This window comes from Odontesthes bonariensis, chromosome 5 (assembly GCF_027942865.1).
Source record: "Odontesthes bonariensis isolate fOdoBon6 chromosome 5, fOdoBon6.hap1, whole genome shotgun sequence".
In the NCBI taxonomy this organism is placed as follows: domain Eukaryota; kingdom Metazoa; phylum Chordata; class Actinopteri; order Atheriniformes; family Atherinopsidae; genus Odontesthes; species Odontesthes bonariensis.
In genome coordinates, this window is record NC_134510.1 from 36,392,896 (window position 1) to 36,411,482 (window position 18,587).

General features: G+C 40.3%; 1 protein-coding gene across 5 annotated transcripts in view; it reads left to right on the forward strand.

Moving 5' to 3' along the window:
- The window catches only part of syngap1b (synaptic Ras GTPase activating protein 1b), a 230,972-nt gene that overhangs the window by 78,594 nt on the left and 133,791 nt on the right, over positions 1-18,587 (forward strand). For all 5 annotated transcript variants that reach the window (XM_075466269.1, XM_075466264.1, XM_075466267.1 and 2 more), the window contains exon 3: positions 14,580-14,685. In XM_075466269.1, coding sequence (XP_075322384.1) covers positions 14,580-14,685 — 106 coding nt within the window. The remainder of the gene's footprint in view (positions 1-14,579; positions 14,686-18,587) is intronic.

Genomic DNA, 18,587 nt, shown 5'->3' on the forward strand with positions numbered 1-18,587 from the left:
TAAAATATTTATCGGCATTAAATAATTAACGAGTTAACGCGATAATAACGAGTTAACTTGCCCAGCCCTAGTATCTATACATCCTATACAAAATGTGGGAGCACAATCCATTGCAAAGAAAAAACTATTGTCCTGTCAGAATGGAATTAAATAAGACAAAAAAAGACAGCAAAAGCCTTTTGTATAAAAAATGTATGAACCCCTTTCAACAAGTTTAAAGAATGCCACCCATAATTCCCTAAACCTGCCAGAGGAAGCTCTCGGTGAAAGTCTAAGAGAGCAAAACACGGCTGTTATCCACCGAGGTTTACTGTAGAAGGCTGCAGCTTTGCTGGTTTCCAATTCATCAGAGCCAGTCATCTGGCCAACAGGATCGCAAATGCCAAGGCCTCCTTCTTGGATGGAAATAATGGGAAAACCCCAAAAAGCACACTCAGGGCATCTGGCTCAGTTCTTTTTTCCTGCTGTCTTTGACATTGTGTTAGAAGTCCAAGTCCAAAAGGTGCAGCGGTATATGGGCCGAGCCACAGCATGCGAGTAAGGTGTGCAGAGTTATAGGGTAACATGCACAATTTTATATTGAATAAGACCATTTCGAGCACAATTAAGAGGATTTAGACACCCTTTCTGTAATCTCTGCCCAGACTTCTTCAGGGATCACCTCCTCTAAATCCTTGTTCTAGATTTAGGAAATGCACACATTCAAAGTTAGGACTTTGTATCAGCAAAGTGCCTCATAAAGAACCTTTTGATTGGTTAGAAAAATAGACTAAAATGCTGTTGAGGGAGTTGAAACTATTACAGGATAAACTATAAAGGATGCAACGGCATTATCAATATATGTATATATATATATATATATATATATATATATATATATATATATATATATATATGTAAGGCTTTAAAAGTGGTAATACCTACAGATGACCATATTGAAAAGAGGCGATTCACTCGGGAAGAAGGACAAACTGGATTAGGAGCAAATGGGAGATAAATGGAGAGTGATTATAAACCAAAATAGCACTTAAATTGCCTCGAAATCCTGAGAGGTTCTGACAATCACGTTCTTTGTGTACAAAGAAGTAGGAGAATTAAGGGGAGAATGTAGTTGGGCTTTCAGTGTTGCAGGTTTCAAGCCGCAAAGGGATATTTTAAAAGGTAGAATATGAACAGGATATCGGGTGGCAGCCAAACTAATAGAGAATAGCTTACTTTTGTTTTGGCATAATTTGTGTCAACAGATTTTACCCAATGATTAAAAGGTAAAAAATAACTGAGGCAAAAGCTGAATTTGATTTATACAACAATATTTATACAAATAAATATCTAACTCCACACCATTTCAAAGTATGTCTGTGACGGATTTAAATAGTCTTACTGATTATTACTGATTAAAAATACAACAATTCTACCCAAGACATGACCAAAACAAAGCAAATTTATATCCCTGCCCTGTTGATTGCTTTCTCAACATCTGAAGGAAACATGTAGTGCTTAAACATAACCAATTACATTTAATATCTAATCTCAACAACGTAAGTGAACAAGTGAACGTAAAAATAAACACAAAAATTGTACTTCTGCTTCACTATCTGGTTAGACCAAGGTACCCAAACCACATCGTTATTTTTTAGGGATGAAGAATTATTTTGTAAGGTTGGTTTGCCTTGAAATAACAGGCTCTCACAACATCTGCGGCATGTTAGAAATCTCTAGTTTTGCCCCATCTGCCGGCACAAAAGAAATTTACGACTGAAACACATTTGTTTGAATGTGCCCAGTATGTCAAGGGGACAAAAAAGCAGGATTTATTTCGATTTTGCTTTGTGGCAACTCATGACTTCCCATGAGACTGGGCTGTAATCTCGGCCCACGTTGGCAGATTCGCAGTTTGTGGGTATTTGTTGTCACGAGTCAGATCACTGTGGGGTTTTTAATGAACATCTGTCTGGGAAAGGAGGTTACTGATAGATTGAAGGACAAACGGACACACCCTGCTAAGTTTATTTCTGTATTTGTTCAGCTGCAACTTTTCGGTATTGCCTGTGTGTGTGTGTGTTCACTGGAGTTTTTGTCCTTGTGTGATTTAGCCAGAGTTTGACAGCCAGCAGTGTTTGATTATCAGCCTGTTAAGAAATAATGGATTGCACAGTGTTCCCACATTACACACTCTGTTTCTTCTTGCACAAACTTATTCTTTCTTTCTGGTTCTCACATGCACACTCGTGCACATTGTCCCACCGTATCCCCAGTTCCCCACAGCTGGGCCTGAGGAAGCAGCACTGACATATGGGCTTGCCAGCCTGCAGCATTGCTCAACCTCAACCTGCCAAGCTCGAACAAAAACACCCTCCTCCTCCATCTTTTCCAAGTCATCCGTTCTTCAATGCTACCGTACCTCCATCAACCTGCCTCACAGGATTCGACATAATCAGACATTGAACGATTTTAGTCATCAGTGATACATAAATCAATTAGTCATAAAATTTACATATCAGCTATTATCTTTCCACAGCTATCAACAGTATGCAAACAACATCATTAACATCATAATGTGTCTAACTGTAGATATTCTTCCACTTATATTTAATTTCTTCATGGACCCTGTTTATGACCAACTGTTGCACGCTGGTGTTGTCCAACCACATGCGGGTTACTTTAGGAGGAATTTAAAAATTGTTGAGTTATTGACACCAAACCAAGCTATTTATGATCTTAGATTACAACTCAACAGTCTTCTGTTCCACCCTGCAAACACGACATACAAGTCCCAGTTTTTCATCATTTAGTTAAATACCAGCTGAAGTCTGTAGAGTCATAGTTAGTACCAACGTTGTTACAGAACTATTGATTAAAAACTGGATTACCTTTCTGGTGTTTTTACTCATACAGCAGCAGTTTTATAGCATGGCATTTACTAGGGGTGGGACGATGTGCTTTGGTCACGATTCTTGATAATTGCAATTCTACAAGTATTGCGATTTGATATAATCAGCAATTGCAATTTTCTTCCTCCTTAAAAAACAAACAAGTTGAATCGTACACTTCTAGAATGAATGTCGTTCCCATAAACAACGCACATCAGTCTGTGTCAGGCAGTCCAGCAGCTGACATTTATTTCAACTGAAACAAAAAGAGGCATTTTTTAAAGTTTACAGTTACAAAATGCATTGAAATGTCCACACAGCACAAATGTGGGCTAGTTTTAACACAACTTAATGTAATGAATTGATGAAGTTTTTCTGGACACGTATATGACGTAATATAATCGATTCCGGGGAGAAAAATTGATTTTTACAATCATCCCATAAAAATAAAAAAATCGCGATATGTACAAGACTCTATTTTTTTTGCCCACCCCTAGCGTTTACCCTACTGGCCACAATTGGTATGGACTTCCGTGGTTGCCAGATAATCTGTCAGTATTTAGTCAGTTGGGTTACTAAACCAATAGGAACATAAGAGAAAGACACTAACATTTGTTATTTTGACAATAAAACATTACTGTTTTACATGTAGTATTACAAAACAACTTACTTTTCAATCAATAGCTTCGGTATGACATTGAGCCCCACAAATAAAATTAACTTTGCTTGTCTTTTTAGAGGCATATTTTTGCTCCAGTGACTGTAGTTTAATCAAGAAATCACACACCACTGCTTCTTAAAAAGTTGGAGATTTATTTCCAGGTAACATCAGGCTTCCCAAACTTGTCCTTACCAAGAACATTTTCTACAAAACCTAACCAAACAGACTGAAAGCAGAATAAATGATTGTTGAAAAAATGCTTCATTTGGGCATTGCCTCCAAAGCATGTTGTACTCTTTCTGAATCAGGCAAATAAAACCCAACACAACCACAACAAATCAGGTAATTTACTTTGTACTGGCGCTGTATTTACCCACATGTAATTTCACCACGATCAGCCCAGGCTAACCAGAAGACGTTTAATAGGTTTCTTTATCCACCAAATTGTGAGATTGTAACGTGTCCTTAAGCTGCTGTTTTCTACACAGCTGCTTCTCGTGATCTGAGTTATGAGCTATTTATTTGGAAAAGCGTAAGCTTTAACCATGTAGATTTTTTACACCTGTATATATTTAGTTAGTTTTAGACATAAGCATATTAATTCTAACTCTATGCCCTTAACACCTAAGCCTAATCATTTGCCAAAGTAAAGAAAGTAAAGAACTACGAGCAGTAGAGAAGTAGAAAAGAACAACGAGTGTCAAACATTCTGCAGCATAAGTCCTAAACCGGGAACATCTTGAAGGAAAGTGTTCAGTGACCCTTCCAACATCCTCTCTTGTCGCTCAGCCAACACTTGTGAGATGTTGACAGTGGACGCACAGAGAGGAAAACGCTGAGTGGAAACTTAAGCCACATCTTTGTAGGGATTACATCACAGGGTGTTTTGAGCTGTGGACCAACATAGGATTTCATCATGCAGTCTGGAGTTGCCATAGCACATGAAGCCATTATGTAATGCACTTCATAAGAGGTCATACTCATTTCATGCATTTCCATGAGATCGGGTTGATCTAAACACGTTCTTTTTGCCTAATTTTGCTTTTGGTGTCCCTACAGAATTGCTTGCATTACCCATACCCATCGTGGCGCTCTGTCACGTCAGACTTCTTTGCCTTCCTCTGAGTGTGTCCATTTGGATTACAGCCATTCCTTTAAATCATGACCCAACCTTAAAACTTGTCAGTATGTGGTCTTAATGGACAGTGCAGCATCTCGGTGGCACCGTACCAGACTGCATTTTATTTTCGGTTAATTGAGCCGTAAATCAAAGAGCTTCTTTAAATATGTATGTTCCTGCACCAGCTGAAGTGGTCAAGAGTCAGCGTGCAAATCTAACGCCGCCTCTCTGTGGATGCCGAGTGCAGGCCTGCCAGCTTCCTGTGTCTACTTATGGCAAGCCCAGAGCCGGTGTTATGTCACGTCTTCAGCTGCAGAGCTTGCGACATCTGACCAATCAAATCCTGCCACACAGCGGGGGAAAAATAGCCTCCAGATGTTTTCTCTCTGCTGGATGCAGAGGTGGGGATGCTTGTTGGTGGGCTGGAGTGTCAGGGTGGTGTAGAAAGGTATTCTCGGTCTTTTCCGTGAGTCAAGTTGGCAGAGATGAATTGTGCAGGGCAGCAGTTGGACAGAAAGAGGGGGCTTGTTCCCGTTCATGCAGATGTCACTGGAGAAAATGACCATATTTAGCTGCTTGTAATTAGGCTTTGTTGACAGTTAGATGGTTGGTCAAGAATTTCGCCTCAGACGCACGGATTTAACATGATTTCACGGCTATTTATATTCATCTACTGTTTTAAAACACACGTTTGCACCCTGTTATTAAAAACCTGAATGACGAACAGCAGAAATATGTTGATTTGTATGTAAAAGACATAATGAAGCCACTGTATGCCTTGATTTGTCAAACATGTATTTTGCAAGCTTCTCATAACTCACACAGCAGATAAAAGTGAGTGCAGCCCATTTGTCTCCTCTGGATTCCATGGCAACAGCTGAAAATCTGGACACAGAGAAGCATCTCTTTAACCCTGCTGAAAATCACAGCTATCTCTTCAATAACCACTAAACCATTCAGTGAGATTACCTGCTGGATGAGTTTTCCACTCCTCCGTACTCTCCTCCTGATTCCTCTTTCATGGAATCGGAGCTGGCACAGTGCTGGCATTATGAAACCGCTTTGCTTAATATTTATATTTAGAAACAACATAAAGCAACACAGTTGCAATAGAGTTCCAACTTGAAACCGTGGCTGTATTTTGGACACTTTGGATAGTCTATCAATATAGAGCCAGCTGAATGTGAGGTTAATTCAGCTTTACTGGTGCTCATTGGCACTAAAGAATAATCAGTTAGATGAAAAGAGTGTTTAGCCACTGCTGCTGTTTCCCTCATTAATCTGGGAGAGGGGAATTAAAAGAGCGTTAGAGAAAAGCTGTGTTCACCGACAGGACTTGGATTTAAATTGAAGTAGAATATTCTAAGAGGGCTTGAACTTTAGATCGAAGCCTGGTGTCATTTTGTTTTCGGAGGTCCCCCTGGTAGGTATAGGGCAGCTCATTTTAATTTCAAGTGATGAAGTAATACAAATTCTACAAGTTAAGCCAATGAAAAATATCACTAGAATTTCTCTGGCCATATTAGCAGCTTCATATAAAAGAATTGGGACTAAATGTCTAAATTATGTTACTATATTTTTGCATTTCAGTAATGACAAAATTACATTTTACAGTATTTACCAACATGTTACTGATTAGATGAGGCAGAAAATCTGTTAATATCCGTCTTCACCGTCTGCTTTGGCATTATTTTGGACTCTGATCTCAGTTTTGATGATCATAATACCAACATTACTGGAACTGCTTTCTACCACTTCAAAAAATGCGTCTAAAGTTAGACATTTTCTATCTCAAACTGACTCCAAAAGATTGGTTTATGCATTCATACTAAGCAGGTTGGACCACTATAACGCAGAAGCCAGAGTTCTTACAGAAACACTGAAATTTGAATATATCACTCCACGACTAAAGCCCCTCCAATGGCTACCTGTTCATTAGAGAATCACCTTTAAAATCCTCTTACGAGTTATAAAAAAAAAAAGAAGCACTTAATGGTTTGGCCTCCCGGTACATCTCTGACTTGCTCACTGCGTGTAACCCTATCACGTCTCTCAGGTCATCAGATGCAGCTTTTTAGTCGTTTCCAGCATTAAATCCAAGCCCGCTGAGTTACTGTGTTCCAGATCTGTAGAACAAAGCTGAACCGATGTAAAAGCTGTGTGTGTGTTCTCTGTGTTTCTGCCTTTGTTTAGCACATTGGGTTTACATGTACTGAAATATGCTGTATGAATAGAATAGCCATTGCCATTAAAAATCAACATGTTACTTCACCACTTTGCACAGCAGCAATTAATCCAATAATTAACTAATTAATTAATATTATTCAATGTTACAATTAAAATGAATTCACTTTATCCACAATCTGCAATTTTCCTGAGCAGGACTTTAATACTTAATACTAATCCTAGTTATTTCAGACCGTCTGTGGTGATTATCAAGTAGAAAATTCCACACCATAAGTGCATTAAAGTTATTCTAATAAATAATTCTTATGCGGTAGCAAACTTTTGTGTTGGATAAACTGTATTGTGTCTTCAGGGTACGGCGAACCTTGGCTACTGAAGCTCCAAAAGATGATGAAAACTCCTTTTCTCAAACACAACAATGTTCTGGTCAAGCAGAGCGATGCATTTATTCACCCTCAATGTCAGGAAAACATTATCTTTAAATCTTTAAAGTTTTCTTCCGGTGTGTTCTGCTTTGATGAAGCTGAGTGAACTCCATGACTGCAACGCACCAGCTTGTTTAATGCTCAGATGACAGATTTCTTATTAAAGTGGCTGTTTGACTGCTCTTGTTTTCCAGTTTAGAAATGTTCCACACAGCAGATTTGTTGGCACAGTTGGCACAGCTGTATGAAGTTAAACAACTGAGATGAGAAATGAAACTCACCCAGTGACCCTGTTATTGATCAGGGCACTGATACAATCCTGCACAAACATAACCGGCTAAGGTTTAACTGCTTGTTAAACCAGCCAATCCAAGTAGTAAAGCACCATTTATACATAACATACTTTAACATACTTCCATTCTGCATAATGCATACTGATCGATCAGACAGTATGCAGAGCGTTTACCCACAATGCATTTCGCTCCTGCCCGAGCCAAAATCAGCCGGCCTGAAGCTGATTTCTCTTAAGCTCTAAACTCTGTAAACTTTATCTTAACTTGATCCCCAACGTGTTGAAGATCTGAGAAAATACCGACTATTTACAATTTTTTTCCGATGAATTCGGTGCTACTAAAGCTAGCCGCAGTGAGCAACACACTTCCGGTTATTTTCACAAAAATAAAATACCCGTTGCCTTTTATCATAGGGAAAGCCATTACGATACAATCGGTTTGTTTTGAAAACAGGAAGTGAACCTACCCTCGTTGTAACTAGCTTGAAACCGCCGTTTAGACAGGAAATGATGATCGCGATGTCACGTTACGTTACATCTTGGGTAGTTTGAGTATGAGTAGTAACCTCATGATGTATACCCAACATTTCGGAGAATCTAGTATGCAGTATCTAGTATCTAGTATAGAACTTCTCGCTTACTCAAACTCTCATACTAACTCAAAAAGTTAGTATGAGTAGTATGAGAAGTATGCGGTTTCGAACACAGCCATAGTATTCAACACTTCCCTGCACAGTGTTTCTGTATCGTTTATTGAGTATACCAAACTGATCTTTGTACAGTAACTTTGTGCGTGTTGTCACAGAGCTCAGTGGCTACAAGAGGCAAAACCAAAGCAGACTTTTGGATTGTAATTAACAACTTTAACAGTCTCTGAGTTCCAGGTCCCGTTGGCCGACATGTGGAATGCCTGTAATTCAGTTTAAATGTAATGCAGCCATCATAATGGACTCTATTCACACACTATTTCTGCTTTAACTTTTATGTGACTGAGAATGATAAGATTATTACAATCATTGGAGTCATGCCACCGTGAATACAACTGTTGGACCAACACTGATACCTTTGCAAAAACCTTCCACTGAACGAAAGCTCCAACAAAAAGGGGAACTCGGTGAATTATCAGCACATGCCCTGTGCGTTGTTACCCTGGACTCATAAAGAATGGATGATGCTTAATATATTTTTCATCAAGGGGGTTGTACTGTAATTCAATCACACCAGGCCTAATGTTAGTTTCAACAATGCTCTGCATAACAATGTACTTTTTGTGCGCTGCGGCTGCTCAAATAGCAAAAAAGAAAGTAATTGCACAGCCCATTGATTTATGATGCGTGTACCTGATTAAACCGAATAAAGAGACTCATAAACAGAATCCTGTGAAGCACCTTCCACTGGGCTGCTTTAAGCATGTGTTTGCAGCAGAGATGTGCATGTGCTCATTGATGCAATGGGTTGTAACTGTATATTGGTAGTAAAGGATAGTAGTAGCTCGATTTTGAGAGCCTGCATTAAATTTTCATGTGCCACCGCTTTAAAAGAACACACCAAGTAGTAGTTTGGGTGCACATTCACAAATGCAAGCAACTTCTACACACAACAACACCCCCACATACAGATTCTGGCATTCTTTTATCTTAACAGAGCTCTTTTTTAAAATGAGTGGCACTCTGCTGCTGCCTTGTGGGACAAATGGCTCACTGTGACCTGCCAGTGCCCTTCAATGCTGCTGGACTCGCCCCAAAGCCCCCCAGGCAGCCCTTTCCTGATCTGCCCACTGCAGTTGCTACCACTTTCTGACACCAGCTCTCTGTGTTCACACCAGCTTTTTTTATGTCACCACATTGAAGTTGCAGACACATCTCGTGTCAAAACACAAGCAAGGCTGCTGCGGTCATTTCGACAGATTCTCTCATGTGATGTCGGGGAGCACTTGGAGAGGACAGTGGACAATTTTATAGATTTAAAGTTGATACATGCATTCATATTTGGAACTTTAGAGAACACAACAGCAACCTACTGCGCATTCATTCAGCTCTCATGGATTTAGATACACCCGTAACACTTCTGTGTTCCTACAGTCGAGTGTACAACAGCGAGTTATCGTCATAAAGCCCAGTTTTAGTTGGCACCGTCAGAGGTTGTAGTTTCTCGGTGAACTTGAAGGCACATTATACTGTGGTGGTTTTTATGTTTTATGGATGCCAATAAAGAATATGAGAAACACATTTCAACTTAATGAAGGCCTTTACAGCTCAAGTCTAACTCCATCCCAGCTGGTAAACTTATGGCGAAATTAAAGTCTCTTGGAAAGATTTACCAACAAAAAGGATTGTTATATAATACGGGAGACTGGAAATGATTGCCTCACTTTTGCATTTCTCTCTCAACCAAATTCTTTATGTAATAAACTTAAATCTCTGAAATATTACAGAAAACATTTAAAGATGCGTACATAATCAAAGAATACCTTTTAACCTTGTTTTAGATTGTGCCTGCTCGTTAAGGCATTCAAACAAACCCCCAACAGCACTTCTTATTATGTATGTTGTACACTATATACTGCAAAAAAACAACAAAAAAATAGGAAAAAAATACACATAGTAAGTTTTCATCAATTTGTCAGTTGGGATGGTGTGAAGAAAACCCTTTTAAATGCTTTCATACCTGCAAAACATTATTTATCAATAGGCGGGTTTCAATCACGTGATTATGATGACGCGCGAAGGCGGAAGTGAAAATGGAGAATACGTCTATGGAGGAAACCGTTGCAGAGAGTCCGTATTGTACGGATTTAGAGCCAGTTTCAAGACAAAGATACAAACTACTAATCAACAAATATGTTGGACGCGACTAGGACCGTATCTCATGAAGATGAGTGCCTAAAGATTTGTCGACAATCGAGGCTGTTGACATCACAAACTAGTCTACTGACTCAACGTCACCCAACGCACTAGGGCGTCCCAATGAAGTCCACATCAGACTACCGGTAACTTCATAATCATTACTAAGTAAATGTAGCCTGGGAATTCCCATGCTGCTTTGAACACGATTTCATTCACACTGCAAAGGCAGCCTGGAAACCACTGCCCTTATTTTTGCCTGAGTTAGGGAACCAATCACAGAACGGGGGGCAGCAAGATGATGACGACGTCCATGCGCGACACGGAAACTTGTAGAGTGTTAATCCAACATGGCAGCGGACACAACGTTACCGTTTGATGCAGCCTTAGAAAGTGTTTTAAGTAGTTTAGAACGCAAGTTTACTTTTAAAAAAGAGCAACGTTTGGCGTTGAAAGATTTCATTGCCTTCTTCCTCGTCGAATTTCTGTCGCTCTACATACGTCATCTGGTATAAGTGATACAATTGGCTATGAATCGCGTGCAAAGCAGCATGGGAAGAACCAGACGCCATTTGATAGACATTCGTAGCGCCCAATAAACGGCTCTAGGCATTCGTAAACCACGCCTCAAATACGAGAAAATGCACACCTAGTTCCCAGACCACCATCTCATCGAGATGTGGACGCGTCAGCCAGGCTAAAGTAAATGAGCATTTAACGACAAACTAATGCAATATAAACACAGCCACAAAAAAACAAGTTAGCGAGCTAACATACCTCTGACGAAGTGGTCGCTGCAGACATTAGCAGTCTCTGCTCCTCCCAACGGCTGACGTAGGTTTAAAATCCACTTTTTACGGCGTTGTTCTGTGAGCTTTTTACATTTCTCACCTTTGTGAACCACTATCTTCGGTATTCTAAAAAAAACATTTTCCTTTTCTCGGTTAGAACGATTAGAGCAACCGTGAACCACACAAAACAGGCATTTTTTTCAGAGGGCAGATCCTCAGTTTACTTCCATTTGAATTTCCCAATCTCACGATAACAGTAATGTGACGTCTGGTGAAAAACCCATAATCGCAGCAGCAAACGTTAAAGTATCAGGGTCAGCTCTAGTATGTTTCTGGCTTTGTACAACAATCTCAAGTCCCCCCTGTATTAGTACTAGACCACATTAGACTACGTGGATAAAAATGTATACATATATATATATATATATATATATATATAGTGACTTTATCAAGGTTCTTTATCATCAACATTTGTGTGCATTTAAAGTTGTTTTCATCCAAAATAACTGCTTATAAAATACACCAAATCTCTTACTTGCTTTTTGACTGCTTCCTTCCTCAAATGAATGTTAAAGTGAATACATTTTTACTTTATTTCCTGACAACAGCTGCCTGATTCTGCTGAATACTTGGTTTATATAAACAGGCCAATCAGGCTAAAATGGAACATAGAACCTGTTTTACATGTAGCGAGCTAAAACTAGAACAGCTCAATACAGCAGTCCAGCTTTCACCTGTCAGGGCATCAGTGTGCTATTTATATAAGAGGAATTTCATCATGAATTTCTGTATTCACTTTTTTATTCCTTTGTGTATTTCTTGATGTTCTGCTGACCGGTGCCAACAAACTACTTGCTCTGGTGTTCAGCCAAGATTTATAGCTTAATACTATACAGTACATGCTGTATTTTCTGACGGGGACCTTGATGTTTCAAGAAGACCAATATTTCTGATTAGAACAGCACATTCTTCCATTCGTTTTCCCTTAAGTCTCACTTTTATGAATTCAGGGACTATGGGGCCATGTGAAATGTGGTTTACTTTATATATATATATATATATATATATATATATATATATATATATATATATATATATATATAGGCCTATATAAATAGAATCTACTTTTTCAAGCTTTGTCTCCAGATCTACCATTCTTGCTTTTCATTTTTCTGAGTGAAGAGTTAAGACTTTCTTTTTTTTTAAAAACAGAACGTGATTGATTCTGTCATGTTTTTGGTAAACTTGCTTGCACTTAGTTTTGATCTATTATGCATTTATGAGGAGCTTTAATATGAACCTAAATAGTCTATTCTCACGTGAAACTATTCAATAGTAGCTGCGGGCCCAGCAGGGGGAGCACTTGGTGTAAACTGACTCTTGGGAAAAGCAAGGAAGAAATCCAGGATGTATTTAAGTGGAGGGTGTGGCCCGTGTGAGCCTTTTGAAACCAGGCGGCCATTTCAGGTGAGTTGGCCTGTATGGCTTTGTATTTGCTGGCATTCTTAGTTATTGTAGGACTCTTTAGGTGAGTTTGTCTGCTGAATCTCATAGTGTGTCTTATCCTGCCTCCACCTCTGGCACCCTCTATACTTTCATTACCCCCTACCCGAACCAGGGTTGGTATCCCCACCCCGCTATGACTGGTGAGCAGTTGGTGAGAGGCTGGAGTGGCTGATAATAATGTTGCTTGTGGAAGAAAAGATGGTTGTTGTGGTGTGAGGAGGCTAGTGATCGCTGTCTAGCCTCTTGGAGGTGTCGTGGGCCCAACGAGGCGAAACAGTCAGTGGGGTCACATGGCACTGAAAGGATCAGATTATTGGCTAAATTACAATCAGACTGAGTTATTAACTCATTGGCTGCCAGCCATTTTCAGTTCAGAGCCACCCATACTGCCAAGTGTTTTTCAGTATTTTGACTGATTTTCCAAGACCCACAGAAAAGGGTGTCTTATGACTATGTACACACCGAAATTACCAAAAGAAAGAGTAGACTCTCTTCTTTGATCAGGAAAAAAAAGTTTGTTTCTACCATTTTCAGTCTTTTAGTAATAGACAGTAGAACATAGGTTGGTTTCACCAAAAACAGCTGTTTGACCCAAAAATGGAGAAAACAAGCTTTTTTTTTTTTGTGCATAGTGGCACTGCTGCCACCTAGCGGGTAATTTTGCCAGTATATTCTCTGTTTAGTGTTTACAAGCCTAAGATTTAGTGACGAACTCCGCTAGATTGTCCCCCAGCCCGCTCCGTTAAAAAACGCAATTGACGTCTATAGACGTCTTTGGCAGTGAACGGTTTTCAATGGCACCGAAAGAGTTAAGTACATGTAGACACCTTAATCTGACTATAAATTGGGTCGAATCGAGTTACTCGCGATCGGATTAAGACCCCGAGATAACTGGGTTGAAAGTCACTCTAAACCTGCTTGTAGACGCTGAAGCACGTGGTGAATCAAACTTTGCGTTCTGCGCATGCTCCAGATGTTTTCCCGGGGTCGTGACCCGGAAGTCAAAGGAGACGATATTCCTGTTGTTGTCGCCGTCAGAAAGAAACAAACAACGCGATGGAGAATGCTCCGTTGGGCATCGAGTTTGTGCAACAAGCAGCTCATCACAGACCAAATGTAGAGGGACGTAGCTTCATCTGGCTCTGCGTTCTCCATCTTTCTCCAATGCCTGAGTTTGTTGTTGTTGTTGGTGGTGAAGAGGTCAACAGGAAGTGGCTCTATTAGCAACAGCTGGAATGGGTACAGCGCCACCTATCACACCGGGGTATGACACGCTTTGTGCCTCTGATTCGATTCATTCATCACCATATATCCAAGGAGAATTACCCTTGCTCAACTCATTCTTATTGTAATTTAGCCAATAATCTGATCCCTTCAGTGCCATGTGACCCCACTGACTTGGTTTTTGAAGGAAATGCACTTGTGATTTCTTGTGACCTGAAGTTTTTTTGCCTACCGATGTGGAACACACTTATTGTAAGTCGCTTTGGATAAAAGCGTCTGCAAAGTGACCGTAATGTAATGTAATGTAATGTAATGAAAGGAGGTTCCCACCTGTTGACCCCAATGACATGTTGGTCAGCACTGCTCACTGGTCTATTGGGATTTTAGGGATCAGGAGGTTCTTCATTAGGTACTGAGCCAGTATTAGAAGGTTAATTGTTGAATTTAGGCAATTATTCACTGAGTCTGGTCCATTTTTTTGTTTTGTAGCACAAGTTTCTTGTGTTCACTTTGAATTCTGCCCGCAGTATATATTTGAGCACAGTATGAACACATTAGTTTCTAAAATGCAAAGCAAAGACTTTTTCCACACTGAGTAAAAGTTGAGGATGCAGCGCTTCGGGCATCTGTGTAAACTGACCTTGTGCTTCTCTTGCGCAGGTACACCCTTTGCTGATGCGCGAGAGGCGCTCAGAGACGCAGAGGAACAAGCTACTGCGACGGACAGTCAGCGTTCCTGTTGAGGGACGGCACCACCCCGAGATGGGTAAGCTGACGCCTTTTAAGCAACGCTTCAAAATATAAATCAAAGTCTTATGAATAGCTCCTGTCATCTTATTTCTTTCAGTTGAGTTTTTCCTAAGGGAAAGACATTATTACACAAGTGGAAGCCTCATTCTGTTATTGTGAAGATTTTGCAGATTGAGTTTGAAATGTAAACGCTTTATTTTTCAGTCGAGGGATCGCAAGAGGCGTTTTTACATGGAAAGAGATGTAAAGATTTTCCTCCCATCACTTCCAATGAAATTACTTGAAAGCAAAATATAGTTATAAAGAAAGTATTGCTTTTTACAAGCTTTGTTGAAAGGGATTTTCCTTCGGTCATGCTTCACCCCTCCATCAGATTTTTTTGGGTTACAGAAAATACGAACATCTCTTTTCACACCTTTGCTCCACTGAGGCGAAGGACTTAGGACACTGCTGAAACACATCCCTTCACTCTCTGACTAAAATGCTTAATTTCATCTCCTCTCTCTTTAATGCTCTCCTCCCAAAAACCCCATTCTGCTCTGATTGGTCAGATGATTGATTCAAAACAGGGGGAGTGCAAATTACTGCTCATTCCAGCACATAACTGGCATTTTCTAATATGTTTCACGATTATGTCATTAAGGAAAGAAAGAAAAAAGCTTTAGTACGAACAAGGAATTCCAGGCAGTCTTCTGTGTGAGATTCTCTCCTTTTAGGCTTTGTTTCCATTAACTTTACAAACACAAACAGCCATGACTGGCTGAAAGAAAGGGAAGCCCCTCAAAGCATAACACGATCCTTTCAACACAAACTTAAAACGTTGTGAAACTATACTTTGCATAAACATCTTTGTGGAAGATTTTCGGATGAATCCATAGAGCTGCCTTTCCGTTTTCAGCTACTGACCAGTTTTCAGCTACTGGCCAGTTTTGAAAAATCAAAAAGCATCATCACTGGTGCTACTTTGGATTAGATTGCTTATAATAACAGGATAGTTGCATAGCAACAAAACGATGTAAAGCTTCTGGTATCATTTGAGCCATTACTCTCTCTCTCTGTTACTCACAGCAGCTGCAGCTGAGCAGAGACCAAAGCTTCTTATCTCATCAGAACCCACAATTAGTACTTTTTTCTTTGCAGATTTTGACTTGTAATTATTCTGCCAGTTGAAATGATTCAATTGTCACTTTGTTTTAATAGGAAATTCACAGATAATCGAGTTCTCTCTCTGCGTTTGACAACATTTCTGTACCCTCGACTCTTTCTTCCCTCTCACGATCGTTTTATGACACTGAATTGTCCTCTCGCTTCTCCTTTGACCCGATGAAACTGTCTCCGGGACAGCCTTCCTCTGTTTGTCCTGCCCGACTCTGCTTCTTTGCGTCACAACAGTGCTGATTCAACTGGATGAATATTTTCCCCAGTTTATCTGACCTCAAAGCAGTCAAGCACTGACACCTCTGTTGACGCGGTCCCCCTGCTTTTTGATATACGCTGACACGGCAACGCCACTTCGGATTAGTCCAGAGTAATAAACACTTTCACATATGTTAGTTTGCTGCGCTACAGGCCAAAATGCATCGACACCATTATGGACCATCTGTGGAGCCCAGCGCCCACATCCATACAGCCAGATGAGATTCATAAACTCAGGGCAATTGGTAATCATCATAGACACAAAAGAATGGAGGCTGTCATAATCCCCCAGTTAGATGCTGAGTACCAGGGGCCATATGGCCTCGTTTATTAAGTCACAGACATTTACCACTCAGCTGATGATTGGGACGATAATGAATTCGATTGTTTGAATTGAATTGAAAATACTTAATTTATCCCTTGCGGGAAAGATTAAACCCAGAAGATTAAACATAACGAGAGTCACAACAATTAAAAATGTAATAAGTCTGTTACTAAAGGTGTTTCTTTGGCTGGTCACCACATCATGGAGAGGGTTTGAGGAGTTGTCCAGTATGGATCTTATTCTGGACAACATCCTTCTCTCAGACACTGCTGTCAGAGAGTCCGGCTCCTCTCCCACAACGTGGCTGGGTTTGCAGATGAGCTCATCAAGTCTGTTGGCGTCCTTCACCCTCAGTCTGCTGCCCCAGCACACAACAGCATAGACCAGAGATACTCACTATTTTTTTCACAAGAGCCACATTGGCAGAGCAAAATCAAGGGCAGAGCCACTTTAATGACAACATACTAAAGTCCCCTTTTGCAAATCTGCATTTTTACATATAAAACATCCCACAAAAAAAGAAACAACACAGCCAATATATTTTCAATTAAGACCATATTTGCTTTAATACTGGGATGAGCGGAAGCTGGCGTGCATGTCCTTGACTTTCTTCATGTTGTATTTGTAGTTTGTTGTTGTAATCATAGTGAGACATTCAGGATGAGCATGGTTTCTGTGCTGGTTTTTGTCCTTTTTTAATTAAAAACCGATCCATTGTGCCTGCATCTCGCGCTGGCTAAAGGAGCTAGCTGCTCTGCGGTCAAGTGTGAGGTGGTTTAAGCGCGCTGCGTTGCCAGGTTTAACAGTGTGCCCCCTTTAGGAAACACCATTAAGCCTTAATTAATACTTAATAAAAATAGTTAATACTACAAAAACGCAAACTTAATAAAAATACTTAATACTGTGCAGTATTCACTGTGTGTTATTTGAAAAAATGTATTGTTATTGTTACCATATTGTTATAAGCTACTATGCGAGTGTGAGCCGCCAATTAAAGCTTGAGGAGCCGTGCAATGAGTATCTCTGGCATAGAGGATGGCAGTGGCCACCACAGACTGGTAAAACATCTGCAGCATACGGACCACAGCCGCCTCAGAAAATACAGACAGCTCTGGCCTTTCCTGTAGAGGGCGTCAGTACTTTTAGTCCAGTCCAGTTTATTGTCCAAGTACACCCCCAGGTACTTATATTCCTCCAAAGGTTCCACGTTGACCCCACAGATAGAGACAGGGGTCACTGGAGCCCTGGTTCAGTAACATCAGCAGCTTTTTACCATCTAAAAAACATTGGCAGAATCAAAGGAATAGTGTCTAAACCAGACTTAGAGAGTCTGATCTATGCGTTTGTCTCCAGCAGGTTAGACTGCTGTAACGGCCTGCTCACTGGGCTCTAAACGGGCTGTAAGACAGCTGCAGTACATCCAGAACGCTGCTGCTCCAGTCCTGACCAGAACCAGGAAATACGACCATATTAGTCCAGTGCTCAGGTCTCTGCACTGGCTTCCTGTTGCTCAGAGAATAGACTTTAAAACGGCTCTGCTTGTGTACAAGTCTCTTTGTGGTCAAGCACCAAAGTACATCTCTGACATGTTAGAGCCATATGAACCAACTCAGGCTCTGAGAACCTCAGGGAGGGGTCTGCTGCCCCAGGGAGGGGTCTCCTGCCCCAGGGAGGGGTCTCCTGCTGGTGCCCAGAGTCAGGACTAAACAAGGTGAGGCTGCGTTTCAGTTTGATGCTCCTAACATCTGGAACAGTCTTCCAGAAGATGTGAGACAGGCCTCAACTCTGACAATGTTTAAATCCAGGCTGAAAACAGTTCTGTTTAGCTGTGCACATGACACCTGAAAGTGTTTTATCTGCACTCTTCACTTTTCAATTCATTAATTAATGATTATTTTTTATGTTTTTTTGGAATGATTTTATTGCCTTCATGTGATTTTATGTAGCTGTAAAGCACTTTGAATTGTGCTCTACAGATAAAATTGCTTTGCCTTGCCTGGTCCTCCTCAGGTCCACCACCAGCTCCTTAGTCTGCAGATGGTTCTGCTCACACCACTTATTATTATGTTATATATGTGTGTATATTATATATATATATTTTTTTATATATATTTTATTGTATATGCAGTTCATGTATTTCTTTGGAACTTATCTCCGTCACACATTTAAGTGCTGTT